Source organism: Chrysochloris asiatica, unplaced genomic scaffold, assembly GCF_000296735.1.
Source record: "Chrysochloris asiatica unplaced genomic scaffold, ChrAsi1.0 scaffold00091, whole genome shotgun sequence".
Lineage (NCBI taxonomy): Eukaryota > Metazoa > Chordata > Mammalia > Afrosoricida > Chrysochloridae > Chrysochloris > Chrysochloris asiatica.
Window position 1 is genome coordinate 4392805 of NW_006408609.1, and position 25348 is coordinate 4418152.

Sequence of the window (25348 nt, forward strand, 5' to 3'; positions counted from 1 at the left end):
TGGTCAGGCACAACTTAGTCCTCAAAGTGACATCTTTGCTCTTAAACACTTTAAAGAGGTCTTGAGCAGCACAATTTATATAATACAATATGTTGTTGGAACTCTTGACTGCTGCTTCCATGTGAGTTGATAACAAAAATAGTCTTTGACAACTTCAAACTTTTCTTCATTTATAATGATGTTATTTATTGCTTCAGTGGTGATGATTTTCATTTTCTTTTCATTGAAGTGCAACCCATCCTGAAGGCTGCAGCTTTTGATCTTTATCAGTAAGTATTTAAAGTCCTCTTTGCTTTCAGCAAGTAAGGTTGTATCTTCTGCATATTGCGTGTTGTTAATGAGTCTTCCTCCAATCCTGATACCATGTTTTTCTTCATATAACACAGCTTCTTGGATTATGTGCTCAGCATACAGAATGAATAAGTATGGTGAAAAAATACTACCCTGAAACACACCTTTCCTAATTTTAAACCATTCAGTGTTTCCTTGCTCTGTTTGGATGACTGCCTCTTGGTCTATTTACAGGTTCTTCATGAACACAATTAAGTGTTCAGAAATAGCCATTCTCATCAATATTATCCATAGCTTTTTATGATCCACACAGTTAAAAGCCTTTGTACACTCAATAAATCATAGGTAAACATTTTTCTGGTGTTCTCTACTTTTAGCTAAGACCCATCTGATGTCAGCAATGATATCCCTTGTTCCATGTCCTCTTCTGAATTGGAATTGACCCTCTGGAATCTCCCTCTTGCAGTCTCTTAAATTGTAGTTACCAAAATTTTAGTTGGATGGGATATTAATGATATTGTTCAATGATTTTTGCATTCCATTGGGTCACCTCTCTTTATTGTTGTTGTTAGGTGCCATCAAATTGGTACCAACTCATAGCTACCTTATGCACAGCAGAACGAAACACTGCCCAATCCTGGGCCAACCTCACAATTTCCATACTTGAGTCCATCGATGCTGCTACTTGGTCAATCCCTCTCATTGGGGGTCTTCCTCTTTTTCTCTGACCCTCCACCTTACCAAACACGATCTCCTTCTCCAGTGACTGGTCCCTCCTGACAATATGTCCGAAGTATGAGAGATGAGGATTGGCCATCTTGGCCTCCAAGGAGCATTCTGGCTGCACTTCTTCCAACACGGATCTGTTGGTTCTTTTGGTGACCCATGGCACTTTTAGTATTCTCCTCTAACACCATAACTCAAAAGCATCAATTCTTCAATGGTCTTCCTTATTTACTGTCCAGCTTTCACATGCATATGAGGTTATTGAAAATACCATGGCTTGCATCATGCGCACCTTAGTCCTCAAGCTGACATCTTTGCTCTTCAACATTTTAAAAAGTTCTTGTGCAGTAGACTTGCCCAATGCAATACATCGTTTGATGTCTTGACTGCTGCTTCCATGAGTGTTGATAGTTGATGCAAGAAGAATGAAGTCCTTGACAACTTCAATCTTTTCTTCATTGATAAGAATGTTTTTTTATTGATCATTATCAATTACTCATACACAAATTAAAACTGAAGCTGAAGAAAACAAGTCCATGAGAGCCAATATATGACTTTGAATATACCCCACCTGAATTTGGAGATCATCTAAAGATCAGATTTGATACATTAAACACTAAAGACAGAAAATGAGAAGAGTTGTGGGATGACATCAGGAACATCATACATGAAAAAAGCAAAAAGTCATTAAGAAGATAAGAAGGAAAGAAAACGTCAAATTGAATGTCAGAAGAGACATTGAAACTTGCTCTCCAGCATAGAGATGCTAAAGCGAATAAAAGAAATGAGGAGGTCCAAGAGCAGAACAGAAAATTTCAAAGATCAGCTCGAGAAGATAAAGCCAAATATTACAACACAATGTGCAAAGATCTGGAGTCAGAAAACCAAAAAGGAAAAACCTCTCTTTGAGGTGGCACAAATATGCATCTTTTCCAATCAGTTGTCTGGGTAGTTGTCTTCCAAATTTTTTGGCATAGCTGAGTGAGTGATTCTAATGCAGCATCAGTTTGCTGAAAGATTTCACATTGCATTCCATCAATTCCTGGAGGCTTGTTCTTTGCCCATTTCTTCAGTTCATCTGTACTTCCTCCTTCAGTGCCATTGGCTCTTGATCATATGCTACCTCTGGAAATGGGTGAACATTGACAATTGGTACAGTGATTCTGTATTCCTTCCATCTTCTCTTGATGCTTTCTGCATCATTCAATATTTTGCCCAGAGAATCTTTCTAGATTGCAAATTGAGGTTTGCCTTTTTTTTCCTTTTTTTTTTCAGTTCTTTCATCTTAAGAAATGCTGAGCTTATTCTTCCCTTTTGGTTTTCTAAATTCAGGTCTTTGCATATTACAGTTTAATACGTATTTACTATAGTTGTTGTTGTTGTTAATTGCCATTGAATCAGTTCTGACCCATAGCAACCTTGTATAGGGCGTCCAAGGAGCATCTGGTGAGCTTGAATTGCCGACCTTGCAGTTCAAACCAAAATGGCAGTCCAGCGCATTAACCCACAGCACAATACTTCTTTACTCTAGCAGGAAAATATATATATATATATGTATATATATATATATATATATATTGTTTTCTAATGATTGATCCAGATTGTTAAATTCATATTGAAAGGATGGAATATATTAAACATTCAGTAAATAGTACAACAAGAACATCATCATACAGGAAGAAAGAAAATGATCATTAAGAAGAAAGAAAAAGACAAAAATGGTTGTCAGAAGAGACTCTGAAACTTGGTCACCAATCTATAGATGTTAAAACAAATGGAAAAAATGAGGAGATACAAGAGCTGAACAGAAAATTTCAAAGGGCAACTTGGGAAGACAAAGTCAAGCATTAAAACTTAATAAACTTAACAGTCTAGATCAACTATTAAGAAAAAATAAATGCTTATTTTCTTACGACCATAAATAAGAAAACTAGCTAATCAAGGTGTTATTAGGAGTGAAACCTGTGGCCTACTTTTTCCTTGCAATTTATACTGAAAAGTTGTATATTAAGCAAGCCTGCATTTATGTTACACATTCATCAACACCCAAATGGAGACTCTTTCATTCATTCATTTGACTGATCTGTTGCATTTTTCATTGAGGGTATGTTGCGCAACTTCTGGGGATTCAGTGAGATGTAGGATCTGTTCCACAGTGTTAGTTGAGTTTCTTGTATAGATAAACTACTATGTGAGAGCACATATAGGAATAATATTTTTGCATGAGGATAATTTCCTCATAGAATGCAGCACCCAGGCATTTGCAAAATGTTTTAGATGCTCCAAGAACATTTTCATAGTAAAATATTGACTCTATTTGCTCCCTAAATATATGTTGCTTAAGTGGATTGGCTTCTCTTGGTAAAAAAATATATATTGGTTTATCACCTATACTTCAACAATGCTAATAAAATTGCCTTGGCTAAGGCAATATTTACAATGGCTTTAATTTTCAGCTTTTATAAGGATTTATTTTATAGAATGCTTTCTTTGAAAAATAGTCCTGTGGCTTTTGGAAACCAGTGGTTGAAGTGGTTAAAATCATGGTGCTGCTGTCTTATCCAGCATGTATACAAAGAAATCTTATGTATATGTCTGTTTGCTTAAGATTTTGACAGAATGAATATGTTTGTCTCGTCAGAGGAATTTCATAATTACTTGGCCAGAAAGAAGTAAAATGATGCATTATAATGTTTTGCTCCTTTTCAGTAGATTTAAACCCCAAACTCATTATTCAATGATCAAGTATCTACTAGCTTCTACCTATGTGTTTGATGTCATCCATGCTGCTTTTGTTAATAACTGTTTGTTTGTTTTTCCCTGTAATTCATTTAGGTTTTAAGCTCTTAGATGGGATACTTATCTAAATGCAATGAATGTTTTACAAGAAAAAAATCACAATGCTGTTATATTTAATGTGGTAAACATAATGCCAATATATTCACATCAATTCAGTATTTAGGTAGCTGTACGACTCAGTTGTGTGTCAGAAGTTGGCAGTTAGAAAAGGGATAGTAGTGTTTTAGTGTTCACATTTTATTGTAATCCACTATTTTGGTTTAGAAATCCCGTCTCAAACCTCGAATAGTGTGAAAAAAATTATACCTGTCTGAGAGGAAAATAATTTTTAATAGCACCAAATTTAAACATGGGAAACTTGAAATCTCTAATGGCATGCTATAACCAGAGGAAGATATCAAATAAAGTGTTGAGCAGGTTATAGGTTATGCCTGGGGAGCTAATCTAGCAAACTCGCGTTCATGTCTTTATTGAATATTGTCCCCAAGTCTCATACCAAGTTTACTTTGTCAGCAAATTGCATTGTGTGCAGTGTTTGTGTGTGCATCTGGGTGTGTTAGAGTATTAAAAAATTAAAAATTCTGCATTTTATAACTACAGAGTTACTTTAGAAGAGACATTTACATGGAATGGATGATTAATTATATTTTGCCATTTCATAATTATCTAACTTAGTCTTACGCTCTAATTATTTTTCATGTTTCTTAGCTTTTCTGTTGTTGGTCTTTCCTAAGAGATAATCAACATCTCATTAGGGTCCTGGGAGATGGCAGAATGGGAGGGAGGAGAGACTGAATTGGCCAAGTTTTGCTTTCCATTCCATTATTTCCCTCCCAAGTTTTATTGCTCATCATTATCTTTGTTTTCATTTGTCTATTCTTTCCAGGATATAGCTTTATTTGTTTGTGCTCCTTTTGTGATTGGTCTTCAGACAGATTATTGTTGCAAGATTTATCATCATTGTGTATTGTTCCTAATTTTCCCTAATGAGGTTTCTACTTGAGCCCCGGGGGTCTGGTTTGGCTCTGCTGCATTCAATTGCACATGTGTAGAAAGTCACTCTGACCCATTTGGGATTGTGTTCATCATAATTGGTCTCATTCTGCTTTTGTCTGGTATTTCCTGTTGTTGTTTTCATTCAAAAGGCATACTTTCTAAATTGGGAATATTTCACACGTTATTATAATGATGATACTCATTTAGTTTGTGGATTTAAGCTTATACAAAACACTCTTTATTTAGAATCTTACCACATGCATGGCAAGTGTGAAGACATGAAATTTAAAGTAAAACAGACTTTTCCCATTATCAAAGCACAAATCTCCTTTGAAGACTAAGTTGTCTTTACCTCCCAGAGAGGCAAAAGAAGCATGCTAAGCTAAATAGATTTACTAAACTCTTCGCCTGTATTTCTTTCGGTCTTCATTGACTCTGGGTCTTCTTAGTCGATTTTGCTTTATCACGTTCACTCTTTCTAACCTATATCTCTATTGCATTCTTGTTTCCTACCTTTTCTATGCTATTGGCTATTCAACTTACCATTTATTTTTTAGAATTATTTTTTATGCTATGCTGTTTCATTTCTTGATGTTTTTTTGCACAGGGCAAGTGAAACACTCTTTCAATTTTTGTGTGGAAGGTATAGAGACTCTATGAAGCATTGTTCAGTCAAGTTAGATTTTTCTTGAACCTAGTCTTTGTTAGATGCCCCTCGTCCATACCTCCACAGAACCTTTGCCTATATCCATTATATCTTGGATACTACTGACATGGAATGTTGTTTTGATATATTATTCCCCTCACCATGTTATGGTTTTGTGTAGATTAGTGACTATATCATGTGTGCCTCCTCTCTTCCAGGTTATCTTCCAGAAATCCTTCCCATTCAAGACCAAGCACCATCCCTTTAATCCATTTGATTTCTAAAGTCTCACCTGACCATATAAAATACTGTTGTTTTCTCTCACCCATTAACCTCAAATGTCCATTTCTCCAGTGTTCATAGTCCGGTCTGGTGTGCTTCACTTTCTACTTCTAATGCAATATTTTTTCTCTGTCCCTTCTAGTACTTCAACGCAAGTACAATGGAATAATGTATCTTTGTTGTTGTTGTTAAGTGATGTCGAGTCAGCCCTGACTCATAGTAACCCTGTATAGGGTTTCTGGAGTGGCTGGTGGGTTTGAACTGCCGACCTTGTGATTAAAAGTCTGGTGCTGATTCTACAGCACCACACCAGGCGCCCTTGAAGCATATGCATAAAATGATACATAAAACATGTGCTCATTCATTTAAAAAATACTTGTTTATTCAAATATCAAAATATTAAATAGAAGATATCTATTTGAATGGGCGCCTGGTGTAGCACTGTTGGATAAGCACTCAACTGCTAGCCATAAGGTGGTATTGTTGTTGTTAAGTGCCGTCGAGTCAGTTCCGACCCATAGCGACCCTGTATAGTGTTTCCAAGGAGCGACTGGTGAGCTTGAACCACCGACCTTGCAGTTCAAACGGCTTTGCAGTCTGGCGCATTAACCCAGGACTCCAGCCATGAGGTTGTTGTTGTTAAGTGCCATCGAGTCGGGTCCGACCCATAGCGACCCTGTACAGGGTTTCCGAGGGTGTAAATCTTTACGGGAGTAGAAAGCCTCATCTTTCTCCCGCGGAGCGGCTGGTAGTTTCGAACCGCTGACCTTAAGGTTCGCAGCCCGATTCGTAACCACTACGCTACCAGAGTCCCCCAGCCACTACTTGGAAACCCAATACAAGGTCTCTATGAGTTGGAATCCACTGGAGGGCACTTGACCTCATCATGACCCTATATAGGGTTTTTGGTGTTAAGTTCCCTTCAGTCGGTTCCAACTCATAGCATTCCAGTAAAGGATTTCAGAGAACTGACCAGTGGGCTCGAACCGCCGACTTTGTGGTGAACAGTCAAGTGCTTATCCAACACTGCCATATGAGTGTATAAATAAGGTCTGTCTAGAAGGAGAAAGATGAGGCTTTCTACTCCCGTAAAGATTTACACCCTCGGAAACCCTGTACAGGGTCGCTATGGGTCGGAACCGACTCGACGGCACTTAACAACAACAACATATCTATGTATCTATCTTCTATCCGTCTATTTACTTGTCACTTATCTAGGAGAAATAAAGATGATGTAAAGGGTTATTCAGTATTAAATTTAGCTTATTTATCTTGATCCCCATCATCTTTATTGGGCTCCCCTTTTTCCACAGCCCGCTGAGCTCACTGTGACACCCTGAATGTATTCATCACATTTTAGATCCCACTGAGTTGAAATTATTTATCTGTATATGTGTATGGTGGAGTCCTGGTGTGGCACTGCCAGTTAATACGCTGGACTGCAAGGTTGGCAGTTCAAGCTCACCAGCCGCTCCTCAGAAACACCATACAGGCTCTCTGTGTGTTGTGATAACTTAGTGGGTTTCACGTTGGGCTGCTAACCACAAGATTAGCAATTCGAATCCACCAGCTACTCCTCGGAAACCCTATACAGGGTCACAATGAGTTGGAATCAACTTAAGGGCACTTAACAACAACACATGTGTGTGAAGTCCTGGTATGACACTGTTGGATAAGCACTGAATTGGTAACTGAAAGACTGACTGTTCAAGCCCACCAGCTGTTCCTCAGAAACACTATACAGGGTGACTAAAAGTAGGAATCGACTCTGACATTTAACAACCACATATATGTGAGTATACATATATATTTTTAATACATTTATGGGTCACATATTTTAATCACTTTAATTGATTTTTAGAATCATCTTGTTGTTAAGTGCTGTTGATTCTGTTGCAATTCATAGCAACACTGTACAGGGTTTCCAAGAAGCAGCTGGTGGGTTTGAACTGCTGACCTTGTAGTTCCAAGTCCAGTGCTGATCTTACTTTGCCACACCAGGAGTCCTTTGAATAATATTAGAACAGATCAAATGTATCTACTTCAGCTTCAGTGATAGACTTTTACTTTTATGGTAATACCTATTCAAATTATCTTAATAAAAAATTATATGATATTGGATATTTAACACAATTCTTTAAAAGAATGTATCCTTTGTTGCCAAGTGTATATGGGTGTTCATTTTATACATTTTAAGTGTAGTTATAAATGCCAGGGAGATGCTAGGAAACATAAGCATTACCAATACTAATGAAATCAAGAATTGAATCCTTGTTGGATAATTACTTACACAAGAAATGCTAACACATTTATTGAAAATGTTTTAATTCTTTTTCTGTAATCCTTTTCCATCAGTCTTCTTGTGTCTTTTTTTTTCTCCCTCAGGATTCCTCCATTTATCTGTTCCATCTTTTTTTTATTGAAATAATCCTTACCCATAGGCAACTGCTCTCAAATCACCTATGTTGGGACATTTTAATTTATTGATTGCATAAATCTACCATCATTCAAAATTAATCAACTGAATTTAAACCTTTATTTCCCCCATTCCATTTTAATTTCCCTTATAATATTATAATTTTCTTCTCACTTATTCTTCAGTGAAAGTTCATGTAATGGTAATCATTCATTTTCTCTTCTGTACTTCTATATTTAGCCACTTCTGAATATGCTGATTTTCATTATTATTAATTAATTATATTTCAAATTCCACAGGGACTTAGATCTATATTACCTAACTGAAAAATTATAAGCCCTCTTCTGCAATTTTGTATTGTCACTCCCTATAGTTTTTGCAAAGTTCTACTTTAGGGAAAACACAGCAATAAACACCAGGTCTTTTCTCCTGCTGCTCATGGCTTCTAATTAGCTCCCTTAAAGAATACAGTTGGAAATCATATGGGGCAATTCCATATGGTTGCTATGAGCCAGAATTGACTCAAGGGAAACAAACAACATCAGAAAGTAATAATCATTCGATAGTCTGAAACATGAATATACTATTATTTGTAGAAATTGAGGGCTGAGAGTAGGAGGAGGCAAGAAGTATTTTCCTGCTTTAATTTTAACTTAGTGATTTAGAAAGTTGATAGTACACAAAAGAACTGTAATAAAGCTAAAGAACATGCTGCAGTTTGATTTGTTGCTGAAGTGCTGAGCACAATTCCATCAAAGATGGGGATGATCCACGCAATTTCTCACTGCACACATTTTGGTTCAAAACCTCAAGAATGGCTATAATTCACATGTTGTTTTTCCATGCCTTATTATTGACTTTAGAATAGCACTCCAATGAATGGTGTGTTACACCCTTGGGGCCACTAATGTAGAGCCTGGAGGTAGACTACGTATGACAGTTTCTAGCAGAGTATTTCTGAAAGTGAGTTTCACACAGTAGTAATCCCATAAAATGCTTCCCGAACACAGTTTTATACCATGCAAAATTTGAAAAGGATGCAAGCAGTAAAGGACCCTCTTTATATATTTGACCATGAAGCTTCCATTCCTTTATTCTGTGTCTTCTTTTTTTAAAATTAAAATTCTGTATTTTGAGGAAACCTTAACTATTTCTCATCTCATTGACTGTGAGTCACGGCAACTCAGTTTGCATCAGAACAGAACTGTGCTCCACATGGTTTTCATTATCTGATTGTCAGAAGTAGATCTCCATGCCTTTCTTTCAAGAGACCTTTGAGTATTCTCAGACCACCATCCTTTTGGTTAGTAACTGAGCTCCTTAACTGCATATATTACCCAGGGACACCTGAGAATAACTAGAATATGCATCTTGTGATAGGTGTGTATATGTGTGAAGCTCAGATTTTGTTGTTTAGAAATGTTTTTGTAAATTTTCCTTATTGCTTCTTTGCCCTTAGACTAAAAATATTCATCAGAAATTTTGTCTAGCTGACTAGGTAAAGCACAGTTTATTTTAAGAGGAAATGAAATTATTTAATATGAAAATACAATGATAGAAACATGACATGCTCTGTCAAAACGCATAAAACTGTACAGCATAGAGTGAACTCTAATATAAACTACGAACTTTAGCTAATGGTCATAGATCAGTATTGGTTCATCAATGGTTACAAATGAACCACAAGACTTTAATGGGAGAAACTGAGGGCAGGGAAAGGGGAGAGCATATTGGGACACGGAACTTTCTGTCTGCACATTTGTGTGTGTCTGTGTGTGTGTGCATCTAGAGCTGCTGTAAGAAATAAAAAATATATATTTTTAAATTCTTCCTTATAAATCTGTGCAAGAGATAATAGAATGTTATTATTTGATCTACGAAGGTAAAGGCTAATGTTTTATACTTTAATTAAAATCACGTTTGTCAGTCAAAAATAAATTATTCAGAAATGGTGTCTAGAAAAACAGGTGAGACTTAGAGGCTGAATCTGTCCAGGCATCTTCTAGAGAAAACAGGACTATGATCCATGGAGCAGTTACAGTAATCTGCATATTTCTTATCAATTTCATATTTCTTATCTTGAATCACAAAAGTACCTTTTCTTGATTATCAAGATATCTGATCATATTTGGTTTGGTGGATTGTTATCTCATAGTTTAACTACTGTTGATTTTAGCTGTCATCAAGTCCATTTTAACTCATAGGGTCCCCACGTGTGCACAGAAGAATTGTTTCATTTAGTTTTCAAGGCCATGACCTTTAGGAAGCAGATTACCAGACCTATCTTGCTGGGAACCTATGAATGAGTTTGAACTGCCAATCTTTCACAGCCTTCAGTCACTACTTGTAGCACTACTACAAGGAGAAAATAAATTGATCAGCAGATGCAAAGGCAAGCTGCCTTGGTGTTTATTTATAGGTTACATACACAGCCATACAACTGCTTACATCTGTCTCTGGAATTCTTGACAGCTTTGCAACACTCTTGTGTACCAAATTCCTTCTCTGGGCCTATGTGGCTGAAGGCCAAAACTAAAACTGTGCTAAATTCATGAAGGTAATGGAGTCCTTGAAACTTGCAGACAGCATTTTGTCCTCCCCTCCTAGGTAGTCTTTCTACTTTAGTGTTTATTTTTGTTTGTTTGTTTTCTTTTTAAAATTCTTATAACTTAGTTTTCTGTATGGCTGATTGGCACAGTGGCAACACCAATGGTCTCAAGCTTAACAACAATTTTGAGGATGGTGCAGGACTGGGCAGTGTTTTTCTTCTGTTGTGCATAAGATCACTGTTGTTGTTATGTGCCGTGGAGTGGGTCCCGACTCATAGCGACCCTGTACAGGGTTTCCGAGGCTGTAAATCTTTACAGAAGCAGAAAGCCTTTTCTTTCTCCCGCGGACAAGATGGTAGTTTCGAACTGCTGACCTTGCGGCCCGCAGCCTGATTCATAACCACCACGCTACCAGAGCTCCTTATAAGATCACTGTGAGTTGGAAATTATTCAATGGCACCTAACAGCATCAACAAAAGTTTTCAGTTGTTGCAGTTTCCCCCCATTCATATCTCTGCCATAAATTTTAGTTTAGTTTGAACTCTTTTGAACAGACAAAATGCATTTTCATAGTTGAGGACATTAAATATTTACTTATTATTTCTTGTTTAAATGCTTTCTTGCAACATTGATATATCTTTCCGCTAGATAATGTATAATATTCAAGAGAGCATAGAACATAATTTTAATTAATCCCTCTATTAAATTTGCATTTTTACCATGTGTGTTTTCATAAAACAGATTCCATAGAGCAATGGATACATTTAATCATTGTTGTTGCTGCTGTGGTTAAGTGCTGTTAAGTATTTTTTGATTCATAGCAACACTGTATACAGTTTCAGAGGTTGTACATTTTTGCTAGAACATAAGGCCTCATTGTTCCACTGTAGAGAGACAGATGGGTTCGAACCACCAAACTTGTTGTTCAGTGCTTATCCTACAGAGCCACCACACTCCTAATCATATAGCAAACTGATAGCTAATACATTTTCCTTTCCCACATATATTATGCATTGTCATTGTATGCTATTCATTTGATATTATTTTTAATATGCAAAATCTGTTAATGATCATATTATGAAATTAAACTTTAAATGTATTATCTATTTGTACACATTTAAAAATATTTTTAGATGAATGTCCCAGAAATAAACTTTCTTTTTTTTTCATTTTTACTGTCATTAAGATTTTTATTTTTAAGAACCCGCTATAATTGTTTTGATTTTGTAGTGATTAAAACTGTAATTTTATCTGATAATGAAAAAGAATGAGATGTTTATGAAGCACATTAAGATAAGATCATTTTCTTTTTGTTCTAAAACAATAAAGAAATGTCCACTTTGAATACTTATGATTATTTTTTTTTTAAATAAGTCATTGGGTGATTTTATAGAGAAGAAGTTTGTGTTATATTTATTTAATAATCTTGACGATGTGACCAAGGTAACATATATGGAAAGTTATTACTGAGACAGTGGAATTTATAATTTCAAATGCTTGCTATGTTCTTTATCCATGTCTTTTTATCTCAATTATAAGCCAATTACCAGTTTCTGTTTACAACTATTCAACCCATAACTGAATGAGATAACAATATTATGCATCCCTCAGAAAATATTGATGTAGAGACCTAAAAGTGACAGGATGACCTATTATTGCCATATATACAAGCAAGTATGTTTTACATAAATGGCTTTTTTACAAATTTGAAATGTGAATATATTTTATTTTTTTTCCCAGTGAGTACACAATACACAATTCTTTGACAATGCTATTAACCAATTTTATGCCAATTTCTTTTCTGATCTAACAACATCAGATGAAACACATTAAGATTTTGGATGCTGTTGGTGACGTAACAAACTACAGTAAAAAAAAGAAAAACATCTATCTATAAAACAAAGTATAAAAAAGTCTACCACGGCCACAAAATCCCTTATCTTGCAACACTTTAAACTTATAATTAATGATTTTGAAAAATAAAAGATTAAAAAATGTTACTAAATTGAAAGATCATTTTTTAAGATGGTTTCATTTGAAGTACACATTATAGAGAAGTAAGATAATGTGGACAGACAATGTTGTTTTACACCAATTCCTTGTCATGTAATTCTATACGCACAATATACAGAAGCAGATGAACAAATTAGTGAATGCTATGATTCTGCATATCTTTAATACTGACACACAATCACTTTCAAGGGGAGAAGATAAAGCAGTTTAAAGCTTATTGGAATTGTTATAATGATTTTGCCAAAAGACAATTACAAAAAATTGATTTGATAGAAATTGGGCGGTGTTCCACCAGACCACGTACAGACAGACTTTCAACTTAAATCCCATTGAAAGTATATTTAAATCCTCAGAGAGTTAAACATTGACACAAACATGATTAAATAAATTGTTTGTAACTCAAATCAAGTCAGCTTGCAATGTTTTAATTTACTTTTGGTCCTGTAAGACCGTAACTGTTGGCCTTCTTTTTCCCCAATTCTCCCTCAAACTGGATTCATACTCCATGAAGGACTCAGTTGTTTTCATGTCTCCCATATGATCCCACCTTGCTTTGAAAACAGCATGGAAACAATTTGGAGGAGAGGTAGGGTGATGCCACCAGCGTACACTGTGTCATACCTGAGCTTGAGCACTGATAAGGGCGGTTTCCTGAATAGAGCCTTTCCACCTTATGAATGGAACTGAGCTTCTGTGTGGGATGACAGCACTGTAGCATTGCCTGTGAGTGTAAGATAAGATGACATTCCTTCCCATACAGATTTCCTTCTGGAGGCTCATAAGGGCCTATGTTTACACTGGAAGAAGGGTGAGCACTGTGAATTTCTAATCACATTTATATCATCTGCTATATAGTAGTGGCTCCCATGCATGTTTGTATTCTAACATTGACATTGATTTAAGCTGATTAAATGATTCTTACATATAGCATGATGACTAGGGCTTTTGCTTTTGGATACCCTTTGTTCTTGAACTCATTTGTATAGCCATAATGTTTTCTCATAACCAATACATATGCAAGGATATTGTAGGTACAATATTTGATGGAAAAGGCTATTTAGAGACTAGATTTAATAAGGAATGTGAACTATTGCAAATGAACATTTCAAGTAAGCTTAGGGTCTGCACTAATATACCATAACAATCAGTTAACTTGTGTGTACTGAAGACAACCAGGAAGATATGATGCTTTCCCCTACATTGTCCCACAAGTCACCTGCATCCAGATACTCTATTTTAGAAGTCCCGGTTCACCTACACCTCTTACTTACCAGGAGTCAAAGGATATATATAATGTGTGCGATGAACTAAAGTTTTTGTCTAAATTGAGTTGTTGTTGTTGTGTTGTGAAGTGCCATTGAGTCAGTTCTGACCCATAGCGACCCTGTATAGGGTTTCCAAGGAGCAGCTGGTGAGCTTAAACCACTAACCTTGCAGTTCAAATGGTAAATCGAGTTGTAGAGGAACATAGAGGGGTGAGGGTGGGGCACAAATGGAGAACCCTTCTAAGGAATTTGTTTTCTTTTTTAATAGTAACAGGTGAAATAGGGAGATGTCTAGATAAATTGATCACACTCTATAGTTGCGAATAAGTATGCATGCTGAAACTTCTCACCTTTCCCAGTTTGTTTGTCCCAGAGAAATCTACCTGCATTAAAATTTAGGCACTGATGGTAAAAAGTTGTTGAAGGATTTAGCAAATGGTCTCAGAATTCTGTTTCTCTTCATTGAAGAAATGAACTATATGGCACCAGAAAGTTGTTGGTGCCCATAAAGAATGTTATCTGCCTCTACTTTATCTGTCTCTCTGCTTACCTGTGTTGATACAGTCTCAGGGAATAAAAAAAAAAAAAGATGGAAATGCATTTAGTCACATCATTCCTCTGCTATAGCAAAATGACATACAGTTGTTGACTGAGCCAAGAATGTGCTAAGTACGAATTGTCATTCTATGGGTCACATATGTTAGAACTGCTGCTAGCCATTACACTGGATATTTTTCAAAGTACCAACTACAGAGCACTTCATAGGAAAAAACATTAAAAAAAAACAAAACAGATAGGAATAGAATCTAAAATTGTATAGGTAGCATATGAAAGAAATGTCACAAGTAGGAATACTAGAAAGGTTGTCCTCTACTTGGCTGATTGACTACACATGTACAGTGTTGTTGTTGTGAAGTGCCATCAAGTCAGTACTGACTCATAGCAACCCTGAATAGGATTTCTCAGGATCAGCTGGTGGGCTTGAACTGGTGACCTTGTGGTTTACAGTCCATTGTTGATACTACAATATCACACCAGGAGTCCTCATGTATAGTATCCAACATATATGTTAAAATAATTTATTTTGACCATATATGATTGATGTTCAAGAACTTCTGGTTGTCAAAGTCGTGAAAAACAAATGAGGCAGGACACTGTTTTTAATGTCCACTTACAAGGTTTGGTTTTATTTAAAAAGTGTATAAACATGCATTTTTTTTCTTTTTTTAAATTTTTCTTTTCAACTTACTCATTCAAATTGGGTCAAAGAGATTTTAGTTGGTAGCCAAATTCTGAGAATGTACCATAAAATATTTGTTCCAATAAATCTACTTAGTGTGAACTGAACATACTCTGAGCACTGCTTTTTAAGCACTTACAATTTGGCTATACACTTGGTGGCATAAACTTCACTTCTTAATCAAATAAAACACAAAATTGTACATAGACTGCATTATTTTTAGAAAGTCAAAACTTTAAGTGATGCAGCTCCATCCTCTAGTGCGTACTGTACATGTATTAGAAAGATGAAACACAATTTTGCAATAGTGTTTACATTTGGAAGCAGCCTGAGTATGTCCTGATTAAAAAAAAAAAAAAAAAAAAAAAAAAAACTGACTTTTTAGCTATTTGCTAGATATTCTAGAATTAATTTTGTTTGTTTCCTTGGGGAACTTCATATTCTATTCTGACTTAATGAGTTGGAGAGATTAATTATGGTATTCAGAAAAGTCTTGTTTGTTTTTTTTCTTTTTTAAAAAAAGAGAACTGTAATATAAATACAGCTTTTGTGAAATACCTAAATTTCTTTGATTTTAATTCTCAGATGGGTCAATCATAATGACAGGTAAAATTGTTCTTTTCTTTCCTTTTAAATCAGGAAATGTGTTTAGTACATATTTGCTACCTGTATATTTTAATGCATATTCAATCTTAAGACTCCATCTTTCTTCTTTTGACCCCAGCCTTTTTCAATAGCAAAAGCTACTTTCCACTTTTAATTGACTCAGTCCCAAATGGTCAAAGAAAACTTTCACCAATGCCACTGTTCCTTGTATCTTCCTATTTCTACACCCCAACTGAAAACCATCTAACATGATTGGTTACATCCAGCATTACCCAATCTAGCTTACAGTACAGAAACTCCCTTCACATTCAGTCTTTTCTTCATGTCACGAGGAGTAGAGATTTGTGCTTATCACCAAATGAAATTGCAGTGCAAAATTTAAACATAAAAGTTACACAATTAAAAGTTAATATATGGCACCACAGCCTATTAATTCACATATAGTACAACAGACCAATAAGAACAGACAATAATATGAACAGAGCTAAAAAGAGTGAGTTTGCATAGCAATGCACAAAAGAAATTATATACAGAGGAAAATTCTTTTCTTCATGGAGGGAGATTTTTGCTTTCTTTCTTTTTTATATACTCCTGACAAGAAAGAGTTAAGGTGGGTGGTGTACTTAAGAGAACACAAGTAAAATATCTGTGGGATATGTGTGGCTGTGTGTCTTTACATTGCATTTACAGTTCTTTTAATAGTACATAAATAAAGAAATTGTTCATTGCACTGTCATCACTTCCATGAGTTCAGACCTGATGGGCCTTCAGAGCAGCTTTGCATGTCTCCTCTCAGTTACTCTATAAAGAAATCAAATAATAATAATACAGTCAGAAGTAAATTTGCATTTAAATTAAGAATTCTTTCATCCTGAACAATATGACAAAAAACACGGACATAAGCTAGTACAAGGGGTCCTGATGTGATGCTGTAGTGTAAGCATTGGACTGCTAAATGCAAGATCAGTAGTTCAAACCAGCTGCTTCTCTATACTGGGTCACTATGAGTTGGAACCAACTCGACAGCAAGGCTCTTAGCATCAGTAAAGATAGTACACAAAGATCATGTCACCAAATTAATTTTGTGAACTAGTGATTTTAAGAAAATTTACTGTAATAGAGATGGAAATGAACAAAAATACATATATACTTTAAAATTTGGATATTTAAAATTCAAGTATAGCTCTTTCACAGCTTCTTGTGAGTCTATAAATACTTTAAAATAAAAAGGTAAAGAAACTTCAAGTAACCATGAACCAAATTCAAAATTTTAAGCATATTTTAAAAATAATCAGATAAGCAACAGACAGCTATGATGATAGCTTAAATCAATAAAAAAAAAAAAAAAAAAAACTTGAGAATTTTGAAAGTACTTTTGCTTTTCATTATCTCATGAGATACCCAAAATCTAGTCTGAGTGGTAAACATAAGGTAATGTTATATTTCAGGTGGAAAGGAGGATATTGGAAGGTAAAAGGGACTTTCCCAGGTTGCATAATCATGAAGTTGTTGAGAAGATTAGAAACAAAGACTGTGCTTTGAGTAGTGTTTTTACATTGAATTCAAGTAATCAGTTGAAAACATTCAGTAAGTATAATGTTGACATTGAGTAGCAGAATTGATAGTTTTCCTGATGAAATAAGTACAAGATCAGTGCTTTTTAGTGTGACATTAACTTTTCTCTAGAATCTAGAATATGACATTTAGAAAATGTATTAGATTTGTTGTACTAACTATAAATGCTTGTTCAAGTATTTTTAAATGCTATTTCTAAGACATACTGTTACAATAAAGACATTTAAAATTAGCCACTGCCGTCAAGTCAATTCCAACTCACAGTGACCCTGGGTTACTAAGGCTGCAAATCGTTATGAGGACAGCCTCATCTTTCTGCTGAGGAGTGGCTGGTGAATTTAAATTGCCAACCTGGTGGTTAGTAGTTCAGTGCTACACAACCACCAGGGCTCCTTTAAATAGAACTGTTGTTGCTAAGTGCCACCAAATGGGTTCCAACTCATAGTGATACTATATAGGATCTCCAAGGGGCAGCTGGTGGGTTTGAACTGGTGACCTTGTGTTTCAAACCAACCTTATGGTCAAGTGCTTATCTTTCAGCTCCAAGGAGATTCTTTGAAACTACCAAATGGCCAATATGTTCCCACGTCTTCAATATACTCAGTTCCAAAAGAAAAGAAAATTATAAAGTGGATTCTACTTAATTTAAATCTTATAAATATTATATTCAGTGGTCAAAAGTAAAATAATTTGTTACAGTATAAATTGAATATGAAATAGCACAAATGTATATGACTGCCATTAAAAAAACAAAATGGCCTAAGTTTTGATCAAATCAGTTCAAAATTAGAAGATTTTTTCTTACAGTGGAGCAAGATTTATTTTGGATTGAGTTTATTCATTACAGCAATGTTATTAATCCTATATTCTTTCTGGATCATGGTAGCTTTGTATAATGTCCTTAAGCACTTACATAATTCACCTGTAAACTGTCCTTGACTATTTGAGCCCATATATCCTATGTCAAGAAGGTCGCTGGCATTGCGCTGGTGGCCTCCCCTCAATACCTCAGCTTTCCTGGGTCCTGTGGATCCTTTTGAGGATGCTGTTCCTGATGAGCTGTGACCACCTGGCGATGGGAAACTGGGCTTGCTATAGGGCACCAAGGACTCCTCTGAAAAAGAAACACAAAGGACTAAATTGAACAGGAACCTGAGGCAAAATACAAACTTAATTCTTAAATATTAAGCTCAGGAAAAGCCACTTCAGACTATAAATATAAGGTTTAATAGAACATAAATATTAAAATAACTTCTTCATGTTAATCTGTCCTACAATAGGCACTGAAGCAGGGTTCAATTAAAATAGATTTTAGGCACTGTGTAAAATCAGCACTGGACTGTGAACGACAAGCGGGGCAATTCAAATCCACCAGCTACTCCTGGAAATCCCATATAGGGTAGGTATGAGTTGGAACTGACTCAATGACACTTAGCAACCACAATATAATATTAACTTAATTATAAGGAAACCTGGTATGGTGCTGTAGGATAAGTGCTGAACTACTGACCTGAAGATTGGTAGGTCAAACCTGCCAGCCATCCCCGTTGTTAAGTGCCATAGAGTCAGTACTGACTCACAGGCACCCTATATATATAGTTTCTGAGGGACGGCTGGTGAGCCCGAAGCGCCAACCTTGCAGTTCAAACCGATTCTGCAGGCCAGTGCATTATCCTGCAGCACCACGGCAGCCACCCCTAGGGGCGCTATGAGTCAGAAGCGACTCAACAATGCTAAACAACAACAAAATCATTATTAAAAATAATAATAACTGCATACAATTAATCATAATTTGCTTAACAAGAGAATATCTGAAAATAATTTCTAGAATTCCATGAGGCTACAATTTAATTTTCTTTTTTAAAATTGGAGGAACCTGATGTTTGCTTTCATTCAAATGATGACAATATTTTCTCTAACACCTTAGATAAAGAAGTATGGTATGAATAAATTAAATAAGCTTCCTAAATTTCTCTTCTTTCTTGGGATAGAAAGATATTTGAAGAACTGTATATTTCCTTAAAAGGAAAAGAAACTTTCCTGTACTTGAAACATTAAATAAAATTTTCTGCTTTACTTGCTCTCTTTTTTTCTTTTTCTGTGTGCATTTTCCTTTCTTACTAGAATGGGTTTATGATTTCTGTGATTGGACGACTGAAAAATGCTGACCAATTTATCACTTCTCTCCTTAGTCTGTAAAACAAAGATCACCTGATTTTCTCTCACAGCCTGGATTACTCTGTGAACAGTGGTGTAAAATCCAAAACATTTCATTAACCTTGGATATTATATATTAAAATTGCCACCCTTTGGTCCTTGCAAAACCTACATTTTTCAAAACTAGACAAGTGACAAAATAAAACAACTGAAAATGTATGGGCTGAGTACACGTCTGCAAATAATTGCTTCTAAATAAATAAAAAAGGAAACACTTCCAAAAATTGCTGTTGTTTAAAAAAATAGTCAATGAATCCTGTCATGAGAAGACATATCCCCTAAACTGCAGTTCTATAAAAGGCTCACGGTCCAGCCCCCAGTAAAAAAAAATCCAACCATCAACCATAAAATTCATTTTTGTGACATTTCTAGGCAGCTTGACTGGCAAATAAGAATATTACCCATCGAAGTATTAACAATCAACTAAAATTAGTCAGCTGGAAAAGTGCAGGCACAGTTCAAACTTTTGTAATAAAACGTTTCTGTAAATGAGCATTATTGTGCAACTTTATTTGTTATTTCAGTTAATTCACCTAACTGATTGAAGTGAGTTCTTCTAACTTTAGTTAAAATAAACAAACCAGTAGAATACAGAGATTAAACTGACACTAAAAAGTTCTGGTGACCTAGTGGGTTACACGTTGCACTGTTAACCTCAGGGTCGCTGGTTTGAGTCTACCACCTGCTCTGCAGGAGAAAGATGAGGCTTTCTGATTTCATAGAGATTTTTAGCCTCGGAAACCCTCGGCACACAATGACAACAACAAAGATGAAATTTAGTGGTCTTAAGATGACTCAATGTAAGTATTAAAAGACAGACAAAAAATTGTCTCTTGAGCACTGCGGATGAATTTTAAAGGTCTTTTAGGCTCAAAAACCCTCTGAAGAGATTAATTTGAGGAATAAACAATCACCAATGGACTCAGCCTTAGGGCATATGCTGGTGAGCTCTTTACAACTTCAAGCTAAATGTATTTTAGCCTCCCAAAACTAGCTGCCACTTCTAAAACACCTGGTAGAAAAAAAGAGGTAAAAGTCTATACTTTCTTGGAACTGGGAAGAACACACCTGATCCAACACCTTGTTTGTGTGGGGTCTTCCGTATATCTTCTTGGCGTTCTGTGGAGTTTATCCATTCCTGGGTTTGACGCTGCCACTCTAGGGAGGTTCTAGCTGGACAATCCAGTGAGCTCTTTGTGTCTTCTAAGTTGGATGCTTGTTGTCTCTCTAGAGAGCTTCCTTTTCTCTCTGTTGAGTTTTCCACGTTACCAGCATGCTGACTTGGACCTATTTGCTGCCTTAAACCCTGACCTGGTGGGGGATCTGGTGGTGGTGGAAGATCTAAAAATTTTGAATAATATTTAGAATGTACTAAAATTTAATGAAAAAGACAGGCTTTATTTCACATTGAAGAAAACCCTTCCCTCATACAGGTATCACCTGTGCAAAAGAAATTTGGAGAAATAATATCCAAAGTGCACATTATTGAACTCTGATGATTGTGACTATAGCATCTGAAATACAATTCACTAGTTCCATCCAGCTCTTACATGTGCAAAGTTAGTGCTTCAATTGGACATTGAGGCTTATGTTGAACATATAAAGGGCATTTTACAGTTTTATCATATTTAATCCATTGCCACAGATCCCACCAAAGTAGAAATGCCACTTCACAAAATAAGATAACTAGAAATTCTAGCAGCTGTGCCAATAAAAAGCCTTGAGAAGAAGAAAAGCTCTCCTGCCAGTCTCCATAGGAAATGTCACCCTCGGGAAATTAAGAATTATGTGCCGTATCATATGCAGCATATGACTGTCTTTACCCATGTATTTGGCACATTTAGCAATAGTCAAAGGGTTAAGCTAACATTTATTAAATACAATTAACATTCTGCCTGACAACCAATTCTAGCTGTTCGTTTCATGAGTTAGCTAATGAGTTACAACTAATATACTATAATCTTCCAATGTACTAATTTTAATAAGTAATAACCATTTTCAGAGTACAGATTGAATCTGCTTCATTGTGCTAGAGTAGACAATACATCATGAAAATTTGAGATATAGTGGAATAGATCGTTTCTCAAAAAGACTCTAAATTAAATATCATATCCGCAAATATTAAAACTTCATTAGTCTGCTAAGTTTTCATTTTCCTTTCACTAGCTCTCCAGATATGATACCTTTATATTTTGAATGTCTGCAATTATGAGACCATAATTCTTTCATTTACCTTTAAGTATTACACTAGTTCTGAAATTTATTTTGTTGAAAATAGTTGTGTTTATTTCGAAATCTTATAAAATTCTTTAGTATCACCTTCTTCTAATTTTTCTTGCATGCTAATATAGCTATTTTTTCATCCTTGTGGTTGTTGTTGTTAAATGTTGTTGAGCTGGTTTTGACTCATAGAGACCTTATGTATGGTTTCCAAGGAGCAACTGGTGGGTTTGAACCACTGACGTTTTGGTTAATAATCCAGTGCTTATCTATCAGACGCACATATTATTTTTTCATAAATATAAGATATAGTATATAATAAAATTTAATATCTATTTAATCGCTAGTGGGGACTGCATATTATTAGAAGTCCTGGTGGTTCAATGGTTAAGCACTTGGATGCTAATTAAAAGTCTGGGTGTTCAAACCCATCCAGCAGCTCTGAGGGAAAGAGACCAAATGATCTGGTCCCAAATAATCTATAGCCTAGGACATTTTATGGGGCTGCTTTCCTCATGGCATAGGATTGCTATCAGTGAAAGGGACTTGGCTATACAGTACAGCAACAATGACAATGAATATAATAGAGGTGATTATTTCTCATATTTTTGTAGAGATGCTTTTGTGTTGCTAATGATATTCTGTTTGTAAAATTTAAAAAGGAAAAGTATAAATGTCTTACACACATAAGACAGTTTCTTTAAGGAAGGGTAATGTGCTCCTTTCAATGACTTTCATAAGAAGTTTTATTTATTAGTAAAAAAGACACTGTTGTCCATTGAATTGATATTGATTGTTCTCTGATTATCTGTCATGGAGTTTCCAAATTGGAGCAGATTTCCCAGTTCTAATGTATATCCTCTCATTAGGTATAAATTATTAATTATTCAAGGGAACTGGGTCTCTGGAGAAAAAAAAAAAAACACCTGGTTTTTGGAACATATTTGCCAAAATGAAGAGGCAATCCCATATTGAGATGTTTGTTGCCGAATAATCCACTAATAAGTTTGTTGTTTTCTTTATAGTCAATACTGGCTTTCTTCAGTATATTTGAGATATATACTGAAATTAACTATTTGAGTAGTTGAATCAATTAGACTTACACAGCCAGTGTATTATATTCATTTTCAAAATATCTTGTCATTGATTTTGTTCTCCATCAGCCTAGTTTTTAATCTAACAAAATGGTACCTGCTTATGCTAGCTAAAATTCTGATTACCATTTAATTTAAACTGAATTTTATATGGCCACATAATTAACTAATATCCTTGGAGTTTTCATACTCTAAGAAAGAGCATTACATACACACTGAAAGAAATGAATTTGAAAGCAGGAGATAGGATTCAGAATCATCATAGTAAAAATAAAAATATGTCATCAAATCCATTTGCTTACATTAAATTCATTATTCTTTTCTATGTTGATTCATTTCAATTAAATCAATACACTGAGGATTCTCTTACTGGCCTATTGAGGATTTACTAATGTCAAGCACATAGAAGTCCAATGTGATACATGCTATTATTTTCCTCATTTTTCAGGTAAGAAAATGGAGGCACAAAGAGATTGAACATCCCCACTCTAGATCTCTCCTCCCATGAACTCTAGACTCTTACACTCAAATCTACATTAAATAACTTCACTTAGATGTTTAGAAAACATCTCAAATTTCATGCATCACAATAGAACTCCAGAACTTGCTCCCCAAGTACAGAGTTCCTCATCTTAATTAATAGCAGCTCCACTGTATAAATCAGATAAAAGTTTGGAGTAATTATTGACATTCTTGTTTCCTACTTTAATCAGCAAATTTTGTTAGCTCTAGTTCTAAACTATATCCCGAATCTAACCATTCTCATCTTTTCCATTGATTCTACCTTATCACAAACCACCATCGTCTATTCTCTACGTACTTCTACAACCTCCTTACTGGTCTCCATGTTTCCACCCTTGCCCTTAATCAATTTGCCTCAATACAACTAGAGTGATATCTCTCTCTCTACACATATATATATATTTGGTAGTTGGAGGTAGAGTTATCATATGACTCCTCTGCCTTATAAACACACACACACAAACTTCTAGAGTCTCCAATTTAAATAAGAGCCAATGAACTTAGAGTAACTTAATGGTCCTTCAAATATTGGCCCTTGATTACTTCTCTGACTTTCTTACTCCTTCTATTCCTGTCATAATGCTTCCTTTGTTTTTCATTGTATAAACCCCAGGTTTCTACTTGCTGCTCTCACTTCTTGTTGGAATGACCTTTCCTCTGATATCAACATTGCTCTTTCCTTTATTTTCTCCCAGTCTTTTGTCAAATGTCACCATCTCAGTAAGGCCTTCCCTGAGCATTCTATGTAAATCGGAAGCACTTCCTTGATTCCATAAACTCAGTTTTCTTCAGTATGATTTTTTTTTACAGGCAAGGTACCTATCATTATCTTCCTGTTTTATGCTTTCATTTATGCACATATTAAGGTTGATTGTCATACTCTAACATATAAACTCTAAGAGGGCAGAGAAATGTCTGTGTGGTTCCCATTACATATCATATAGTTGGTGCTCCATACTATAAATAATAATTTTTGAATAAATAAATTTGCTTAAAAGTCAAAAGCAACTATGTAACTGAGCTGGGAAAGAGAAACTTTCCTGAATAAAGTACTAAGAATTAAGAGTGGGGTGAGGCAGGATGGAAACTGATCTAAGGGAGAAATGTTAATATTCAGAAGAAAACTCTTCCCTCTGCCTTCCATGTTCAGTCCTGGTCAATGAGATGGCTCCAAAGATTACTCTCTGGCTTAAAATGTTAATCAAGTAGAAGACTTGTAGAAGACTTGGATTGAACAATGCTGCTTTTGTTTTTTGGTTTCTTTTTTTCTTTCTTTCAAAAAAAAAGCCTCTTTGGGGCAGATATTGGCAGTTCCCACCAATGCTCTCGCTGGACACAGGGAAGTTTACTTTTCTATTCTAGAGTTCATTTGATGTCAGGTGACTGAATTCTTTCCAATAAAATAGGAGCAGAGTAATGCATACCATGTACATGCCTGGTCATAAATGCTCCAAGTGATCACCCATGTTCTTTTTTCCCCTCACTCAAGTTATATGATCTTATCTTTAAAATGATGGTGTCTCCATATTGAAAATAACTACATCTTTCTGCTATAGCTTACAGGAGAGTCACATGACCTTTATTAAACATTATGTAAATGAGAAAGAAACTTTCACGTGCTATGCCACTGAGAAGTCAAGGGTTTTTTGTATAGCAGCTCATGATAATTACCCTCATATGCTCATAAATTCTATTGTAAAATCTATGATGCAATAGTTATAAAATGTTTATACACTAAGTGCTACTGAACGGCAACTTTCCCCAAAGGAAAACTACATATGGACAAATGTTGAAAGTTATTTCTGATGCATGGATTCACACCATAAAAATGCTATGACATACACGTTTGTCATGAAATAATGATATAATTCATGATTATCTGTAGAGTGTT

General features: G+C 35.4%; 1 protein-coding gene across 1 annotated transcript in view; it reads right to left on the bottom strand.

Annotated features, from left to right (window-relative positions):
- Window positions 1-18222: 18222 nt before the first annotated feature.
- ROBO2 (roundabout, axon guidance receptor, homolog 2 (Drosophila)) overlaps window positions 18223-25348 on the bottom strand; it is a gene marked incomplete at its 5' end in the record, with an annotated part of 881870 nt that continues 874744 nt past the window's right edge. Inside the window, one exon of the mRNA XM_006866447.1 lies at window positions 18223-18518. Coding sequence (XP_006866509.1) covers window positions 18223-18518 — 296 coding nt within the window. The remainder of the gene's footprint in view (window positions 18519-25348) is intronic.